This window comes from Mirounga leonina, unplaced genomic scaffold (assembly GCF_011800145.1).
Source record: "Mirounga leonina isolate KUSES-001 unplaced genomic scaffold, KU_Mleo_1.0 Mir_95, whole genome shotgun sequence".
In the NCBI taxonomy this organism is placed as follows: Eukaryota; Metazoa; Chordata; class Mammalia; order Carnivora; family Phocidae; genus Mirounga; species Mirounga leonina.
Genome location: NW_023270865.1, coordinates 5,570,434 through 5,579,760, shown reverse-complemented (window position 1 = coordinate 5,579,760; position 9,327 = coordinate 5,570,434). Strand labels below are relative to the sequence as shown.

Here is a 9,327-nt window from a genome sequence, read left to right as displayed (position 1 = left end):
GAGGGGAGGGAAGGGGAGGGGAGAGGAGAGGGGGGAGGGGAGGGGAGAGAAGAGGGGGGAGGGGAGGGGAGGGGAGGCTAGGAGACGAGAGGGAGACTAGAAGATTCTATGCTGCTGAATTTGAAAATGGACGGAGGGACTAGGAGTCATGGCAGGCTCCAGAAACTTGAAAAGGCAAGGAAACAGATTCTCCCTCAAAGCCTCTCAAAGGAGCCAGCTCTGCCAATATTTTGACTTTAGCTCATGAGCCTGATTTTGGACTTCTAACTTCTAATGATGAGAATAAATCTGTTCTATTTTAAGCCACTACATGTGTGGTAATTTGTTACAGCAGCAACAGGAAATGGATACAATATATGTAAAGTACTAAAGAGACTACCTGGTACATTACAAAGACTCAAAACAACAACAACAAAAATAGTTCCTTCTTTTCTCCTTTCCCTCATGAAAACAGACCAAATGTAGCAGCCCAAATCTAAAACCACTCCAACAACACTTTTCCTGGCATCTTCAATGACTTACGTAACACGATCTGCAATGCCCTAATATGACCTGCTATCATACTAGGATAAACATGGGTGCGTTCATTATCTACCCAGCCATGAACACAAAAGGACCAGTTACTTATTCCACTGAAGTTTGCACAGAGGAAAAACAACTGGTCCCCAAGGAGAGCCAGGAAGCCTACTGGCTCCCTAACCCATCCCGTCCCCCCTCCGGGGTACAGATCCCAGTTTACCAGGGCCTGTCTGTGCCTGGCTTGACCCGTGCTTTCTACTGGAATGCAAATTTTGTCTTATCCAATCTACAGCATGGTTCCAGATGAAGGGACGCCATGTAAAAACTCTCTGAATCACATTACTTTAAAACAAAGACAACATATACATGGAAGAGGGTTTATTTTCTTTCCATTAAAAAAGCAAATCCAGTTTTTATGACTACAGAGGCAAAATTTATTTCCACTGCCCATGCGGTTAGGAGAGAAAGTTCTTGTTTTGCTCTGAATCCAGCTCTCATCAATTCCGGAGAGTCCATTACAGACTCTGGGGAAAAACACTTGCTGTTTTCTCAGCTTTGATAAAGAACCCTCTATTTCACGGACACAGTGCTCAAGAAATGGCTGTGGCGTTTCTTGCAGGATTGAGACTTAAGACAAAAGTCAAAACTCCCCGAGAAAATACCTTCTAGCCCCAACGGTGGCCCTGATGCTAATGCATTACCTCTCCCACCTGGTAAAAAAAATCATAGCTTTTAGTGTTTCCACGTGAGAGCACTTTCAGGGCAAGAATATAACTCTGAGCAAATCTCTGCAAACATTTTTCATTCTCTCATCTCCCCAAATCTTACAGCACAAATAGTCACTTTATTCAAACATGGTTTTTAGTCTCTAAAAATTCATCTCATTTGCATCTAGGGAAACTACCACAATATCTGAAGAAAAGAAAGCGAAGAGCGGAGCGAGGTTGAAAAGGTTTCAGAATTCCTAGACACCTCCCAACAGCATCAGCTGCTACAGACCCCAGCGGGGTTGTCGGCGTGAGGCTTGCTGGGCTCACCTGACATTGGCTTTCCTCTCCAAGGAGTAAGGTCAACGCTGGGCGACGCTGTGAAACAGGCTCAGGAACGACTAAGATGGCGACTGCTCAGCCAAGATGGCGGCTGCGCAGCCTCTGGGAGCATCAGCTCCCTCTGAGGCAGCTGCCGGTGTAGAATACTAAAATAGATGGCACTTATTTTATCCTTATAGATGCTGAAGCAAATTCTTTTGCTCAGCACGCACCCCGGTCCTTGAATGAAGCAGTTTGAAGGACACTGCCCTTTGCCATAGTGACTATGGATGAAGCAAAGACGGTTTGTGACAGAGGCTGGGCAGGAAGTGACATGTGGATCCCGTGGACTCCATTTGGTCTGCAGCTGTACCAGGACCAGCTGTCTCAGGGGCTGACCCTCTGTGTGAAGGACACACAGATTGCCACTGGCTAATTTGTATGTATTTCCTTACATCTATCAGATCGTGTCTGACTGATGTTATTAACTAAGAGAAGTTTTTGTTCCCACTTAATTACAAGCCAGTCTGAAGAGAGAACGAGCATTCATTCTAACTCTAGAAACACATTTTCCGAAGCCCTAACAAGAAAAGTACCACGTTCTGGGCACCAGACCCTGGAAGCGGGTTCCCAACTTCAACAGCAAAACACATTTTTGGTGTCAGATTATAATTTTATTAAACATCTTTACTACAAGGTCTTCTTCTTCTTTCAAAGTGTCCCTCTTCTCTTTACTTATTTTTTAAAAGGTTCCTTTGTAAAAAGCTAGTAAATGCCCTTATAATGCCTTATAACACTCTCACAATGGCCCCACAAATTCTCTAGCACACAGGACGCCACCGCTCTAACTCCCGGGCCACTAAGGTCACTGTGTGGCATCGGACAACTTGGAAGCCACTGTGAAAGGCTGACCCCGGGTTCTGGTTGCTCAAGGACTCTTCAGAGAAGTATGTACTGCAGACGAGGTCGGTAGCCTGACTTACTGCTTTTGTCAGAGCTGGTACTATAAATATTAGGTTATATAATCTGTCTACTTGGAATGTCAGTTCCCTCAGCCTTGGTGCGATTTTGAAGTGGATTTTGGAGGTGATGGAACAGAAAGTTAAATGTGTCTGTCAGGACATCCTGATAGAGTCCCTGCTGTTTTTTGAAAAAGGAAACCATCTATCCTAAAACATCGGGACTCTACAGAGAAAACAGTCATGAACCCTAAGGACTGTTGTCGAAACTGTGGAATTTTGTAGAACCCAGATTTAAAATACTACTGAACATAGGTAAATGAAAACATACTAGATAATGGTCCCAAGTTAACAACTGTCTATACTTCTTTAGGTTGAATCCAGAGTTTGAGATGCATAGAAATCAAAGAACTAAACATTTGTCCCTAAATGCCTTTGCTATACATGCTGTAACAGAAAATGCTTCCTTTTTAAAGATTTATTTATTTGAGAGAGAGAGAGAGAGTGCAGGGGAGGGAGGGGCAGAGGGAGAGAGAGAGTCTTTTTTTTTTAAGATTTTATTTATTTATTTGACAGAGAGACACAGTGAGAGAGGAGCACGGGCAGGGGGAGTGGAGGGGAGAGAGGCAGGCTTCCCGCCGAGCGGGGAGCCCGATGCGGGGCTTGATCCCAGAACGCTGGGATCATAACCTGAGCCGAAGGCAGGCGCTTAACGACTGAGCCACCCAGGCGCCCCGGGAGAGAGAGAGTCTTAAGCAGACTCTGTGTTGAGCACAGAGCCCGATGCGGGGCTCGATCTCACGACACTGAGATCATGACCTGAGCCGAAACCAAGAGTCGGACGCTCAACCAACTGAGCCCCCCAGGTGTCCCCACAAGATGCTTTCTAAACATTAACTATGAGACCTGGTAATAATACCGGTGAGAATGCAAAGCTCACAGCCACACTCCCAGTGCCTGGAATCACGCCTGACAGGCGCTCAATCTTTGTTGAGTGAATGAACTGAAATCCCTGTTTTCTTTCTTTCTTTTTTTTTTTTAAGATTTTATTTATTTATTTGAGAGAGAGAGAATGAGAGACAGAGAGCATGAGAGGGAGGAGGGTCAGAGGGAGAAGCAGACTCCCCGCCGAGCAGGGAGCCCGATGCGGGACTCGATCCCGGGACTCCAGGATCATGACCTGAGCCGAAGGCAGTCGCTTAACCAACTGAGCCACCCAGGCGCCCGAAATCCCTGTTTTCAAAAAGGAATTCGATCACTCTTCTTCAGTCTATACACGAATAAAAGTCTAGCATCAAAGTTGAAAGGACGCTTTTTCACTGCCACCACCCTGATACGCTTTGGTGAAATTTCGTAGAATGGACGAACGCAGCACAACTTAACAAATAATCACGAAGCATCTTCTATGTGCCAAATGCTGAGTGTACAGCATGGGCCCCGTGACTAATGCTCTCGGGGGGGGGGGGGGTATTCACAGAGGGGCCTCTAGAGAGGGTCACCTTTCTAGACGGGAGCTGGGTTCCCTGGTGACGATACACAAACCCAGGAATAACAAAGCCAGTCATGAGCTGTCCCGCCATCGCCTGAAGTCCAGCACGTTAAAGACAGGGCCCCTTGTGCATTTATGGTTTCCCCTCCAAAGCATAGCTGCTTCCCCTGCTCTCCACCATCCTTGATGACACCGTGGCTTTGCTTGCCACACGTCCTACTCCTCTTCCTCTCACTTTTCCAATGCTTTGTCATAACCCATGTGCGTTTCCATGCACACTGGTCACCACAGAACAGTCCCCGTCACGACAATGAGCTCCCTGCTGGACCCTCCACCCCAGCTCCTATCACCTCCCTCAGGGACGATTCTGGTTACTTGCTGCCATGTGGACAACAGGCGTTGTGGGAAGCACTGGGAGGCACAGAGGGAGGAGGCTCAGATGTTAGCTAGGGTAAACGCTGTAACAGAGCACTGTGTTGTCACCAAAAGCGAGAGTCTCAGCAAAGTGTTATTATTATTATTAATTATTACTCTTACTGGAATGTCCCCAGCCACGTGTTGATGGCAGGTGGTGTGGTGCCAGCATGTGGGGGATCCTGGGGTCACTGGGTCTAGGTCTGCTGATGCCACCCCCGAGCATGGGCAAGCAGAGGCTCCAGATCCTTCCTGATGCCCATGATGAACGAACTGCATACTCAGTATTAACAGAAAAATGCATTTTACCTGCTGACGCTTTTCAAATTCCAGTTTGATCCGAGACTTGATACAGTTGCACGTGTCCTGATAGGTCTGCTGCAGGGCAAGCTCCATGAGATGCTTGTGGTAGGCTCCCGCCAGGTTCCCACAGATGAAAATGATCACATTAGCCAGGATCTAAAAAGACAGAAAGAGCCACTCAGGAGGGCGAGTGTTGCTAACTCGGGAACACAACAATCACGGAATGCACATTAGCACCAGCAAGAGATGACTCTGCGGGAAGTCAATTTCATTTGTTTCCAAACTCACATTTTTATTTGCTTAAAGGAAACAGCTATTGCCTTCAGGGATTCAAGCCCCTTCTTGGATCCATGCCCTTTGATGGATGACTCTGCAGTCCCTCCCTTCTCTTGGGGCTCAGCCATGTGATTTGCTGTGGTTAATGCAATGGGCAGGGGGCAAATGAGTGCCAGATCCAGCCCAGACTTAGAAGGCCTGGCATGTTTTTGGGTGGCTCTCCTGTGCTTCATGAGAAAGAACATGCTCTGGCTAGCCCACTGGTCCCAAAAAGATGAAAGATCCATGGAACAGAGCCAACCAGACAGCCCACAGTTAACTACTGTGTGTCACTGGGATTTTGTGGTTGTTACACAGCATTGTTTCAGTAACAGGTGACTGATCCAGGCTGTTCTCACACCAAAACTGTACTCACTGAGCCTGGGTGAGTGATAGTCCCTACTAACTTCTGTCTATATAGGAATATGGTAGACTCTCAAACCATATAAATCACTACTCTTTTGACGATAAAAAGTCAGGTCCACAAAAATTTGGGGGGAAAACCGAAAAATCCAAAGAAAAACTAAAAAGAACCTATAATAGTCCTGCCCCAGAAGAACGCCTTGTTGTCCATATGGCCTCACCCCCACTCCATGTCCCTCTGCATTCTCCAAACTATTGCCAAACTTTGTTTGGCCAAGACCTCCATCTTGTTCCAATAGGACCGAATTCATTCTGAATGCAGTGTTTTACTTTTTTTTTTTTTTTAATTTTATATTAGATCAGATTTTTTTCAGGTCATAAACATTCTGTGCCAACAGGATTCTGAATGCTTGGATAACATTCACTTCTATGACTGCGCAATAATTTAGTTTTATTCATACTATTCATACGATGTGACACTTACTCTATTAATATTCCTTGCATTGGCATACTGCAATAGCGATCACCGTGACATATAAAGCTTTGACTCCACGCTTCATCTTTTCCTTAGGTCGATTAGTGAAACACACGGAGTCAAAAGCCATGACTATTTTTAAGTTCTCGATACATTTTGTGAAACGGCTCTAAGGAAACATCCCATTTCTATTCTCACCCCCAGCGTAGGGCACTGTCTTTTCAATGTGTACTTTTACATAGCACACTATTCACACAGAGCAGGTGGTAGTGATGTATAAACCGGAGTCGTATGGGTTTCACTCTTACGTGTTCAGGGCAAGACTTGCAGGTCAGAGGGTGGGTGGCCACACCTGGATAAAGCGCCCCATCGCCCCCTCCTCCACATGACCTCATGTCTCACCAAATAGGGCACTAATGGCTTTTACAACAAAGGCAGGGCATCAGCTTCCAGAAGCCCTGCATTCTTCCCTGAGAACCTCCCACTAACATCAGCTTGTTGCTCCTACCGATTACCTGATTGGAGAGGCTGGGAGAAGGATCTGGACCCCATGAGCCAAGCTTCTGCTCCTCTCAGTGGGGCCCTCCCTCAGCCCCTCTGTTCTCAGCTAGCGGAGCCTATGGACCCTCACACCCCAGTGCTGGGAGCAGGAGGAGGTGGGGTGATTCAGGGCAACGGTGTCACGTCCCTGTGGCCCAGATCCAAGCCATATCTCCCAACAGCTGTTAACGGTAGCAAAGGGGATATCCTGGTCTCCATCCACCTGATGTCTTTGCCTCACTCTCCGTAGGTTCTGAATACAGGTGGAAAACAGGGCTCCTCAAGCCCCGGGAAACCCATTTTGGGGATGGAGGGCAAAGCAGGACAGGGTGAGACATGGGAAGGGTGATATGATGAGCTCCTCCCTGTGAACAGACACTCCGCAGAAGCGGGGGAAGGGCTGTTCAGACCAGAAGGGCCTTCCAGTTGTCCATCAAGCCCACAGATCCAGGAGGCGGAGAGCTCCCACAGCTCGCCCTCGCGCTCACAGCAGCCCCCAAAAATGTCCTTTTAGGCAACCTCATCCTCCTGCTGTAGAACGGGTGATTCAAGCATGAACTCTGGGTATCGCCGTCTGTCTGATGTGCACACAGCTGATGTGTGTATGTGAGTTATTTGTCATGTGTGCACGCGTACAAAGTGTGTGTCATGCGTGATCTGTCCGTGTGATACATGCATGTGACACATACATACCTCGGACACGTCCCTGGGTGCCGTGTGGGATGGACCTGTGTTACGGTATGTGGTTTGTGTGATGTCTGCGGGCACGCTATGCATGTCACTCCACACGTCACGTGTGGCTCTGCATGACATGGGCATGTGCTGTGCACATCTCTGGTGTGACAAATGACGTGCATATATGACACGCCGTGGTCTGAGTGGGAGGCGTGTGTGCTGGTGCTGGGCGTGTAAGTGTGAGCCCCGGCCCAGAGAGTGGGGGCAGCAAACGTTTCTAACCGTGCCCGTAGCCACACTTGCACCCGTCACCTCTGTGAACGTCAGTCACGTGAGCAGAGCGCTCGCTCGGGAAGTCCTGGCTCCCCCCGCAGGAGGAGGCCTCCTCTAGCTGACGGGGTCAATGTCAGCGTCCTGCCCTCGGCGCACTGTTAGTTCGGCCCTGCCTTCCTCTGCTTCTGCGAAATGACCGTCTATTTGCTAGATTCTCCCAACTTCGTCACTGCTGGACTTGCTTTGAAGGACGGTGCACCACAGAATGCAGACAATGAGGAAAGCCAACACAAACCAGACTGCTCAGAATTCGAAGATGCTCTCTTTCCTTATTAGGTACAGCTGGAACAATAAGTTAAGTGATTATCTAGGGGAGATTTTTCTTGTTCTCCTTAAAAAAATGCCTTCAAAGCAGAAATGTCAACATTTCAGGAAGTGGGTTCCTCCAAAATGAGAACCAAATATAAGCAACAGAGCCCGATGACACCATCAGCTGTCCCCGGGAGCCCCCTCAGCAGGGTGCGGGAACGGGGGGCCCTTCTCTCGCAAACCCAGAGCCACCCACTGGGACGGTGAGTCCTGCCTTCTCCTGTCTTCTGCTGAGGACCCCCGTTAACTCCTCTGAATCCCCCCGGGCCCCAGAGTGGGGCAGCTGTGCTGTGTGGCCCCATGGGTGGGCGGCCCCACCCCACAGTCCTGCTGTGGGGACACCTGTGGTCCCTGCCAACCCCCCCACCTGATGGCGGAGGCTGTGCGGCCCCCAGAGGGATGCGACCCTTTGACCCCAAGTTCTCAGCTTCCACTTGAGCCACCAATACCGTGCGTCCATTGTGAGGCAGGTGCGTGGGGCCCCTCTCGCGGCAGAACCACTGGCCCCAAGTGCCACAGCTCTTTACGACTGTAGTCACTTCCTCCCACTCACCGGCATGGCGAGGGCAACAGGCCGCCTCGCCCATCCGGGACACCTGCTGCACTCCAGCACCGTCTCCCTGAGCAACCGTCACTGGGCCGCATGACCTCATCCTCCAGCCCAGGCCCGCGTTGGAGCGGTCGCGTCTGGACCGCACCCGCAGGCGAAAGCCGGGGTCTCCCGCAGGCCCACTGGGCCCTTGCCCATCGCCAGTGTCGTCACCAGGCAAACGCTTCCTGTCTCCTAGGAAGCGCCCCCCACATTCTACAAGGGGAGCCTGTCTGTCCGAGGACAGGGGGGCTCCTGAAAGACAAGTGCGGCTTCCTCGGTTCCAGCCTGACACCGCGTGTTGGCAAATCTGCATGTCCCGGAACCGAAGGAAAAGCCAGCTTGCGGGTCATTCTGGATGTTGCACTGCTTCGAGCGACACGGAATTGCAACGCCTCCTGGCTACAGACAGGTGGAGAGAATGTATTCACCAACTTTTATTTGGATATGCAAAGGGAAACGCTTAAGAAATAATAATAACTAATAAATAAAAAACTAAGAGTTTTAATGTCAAGTCAAATATGGTATATTTTTTTCTGATGGAAAAAATGAATTAAATTTTCTGATACCTGGTTTCACCCCAAAATACAGTACTCTTTAAGATTAACAGAACTGGCCCCAGCATTTTAATAACTACAGAAATTGGGGTGCCTGGGTGGCTCAGATGTTTAAGCGTCTGCCTTCGGCTCAGGTCATGATCCCAGGGTCCTGGGATCGAACCCCACATTGGGCTCCTGGCTCAGCGAGGAGCCTGCTTCTCCCTCTCCCTCTCTTCCTGCTCATGCTTTCTCTCTCTCTCTCTCTGTATCTCTGTGTCTCAAATGAATAAAATCTTTAAAAAAAAAAAATAACTACAGAAATTTACAAACGTGATTGATGTCCTAAAGTACCTTTCTTTCAAAAGGGTGCATTCACATAATGATTTTGTATAAAACCGAGGGCACCAAGGAAGTGATTCAGTTAAAATGGTCTTTGCAAAAATAATATCACAGCATTTTATTTTCTAGAAAACTGTT

General features: G+C 48.7%; 1 protein-coding gene across 1 annotated transcript in view; it reads right to left on the bottom strand.

Moving 5' to 3' along the window:
- The window catches only part of ADCY2 (adenylate cyclase 2), a 388,609-nt gene that overhangs the window by 174,766 nt on the left and 204,516 nt on the right, over nucleotides 1–9,327 (bottom strand). The window contains exon 4 of the mRNA XM_034998852.1: nucleotides 4,719–4,868. Coding sequence (XP_034854743.1) covers nucleotides 4,719–4,868 — 150 coding nt within the window. The remainder of the gene's footprint in view (nucleotides 1–4,718; nucleotides 4,869–9,327) is intronic.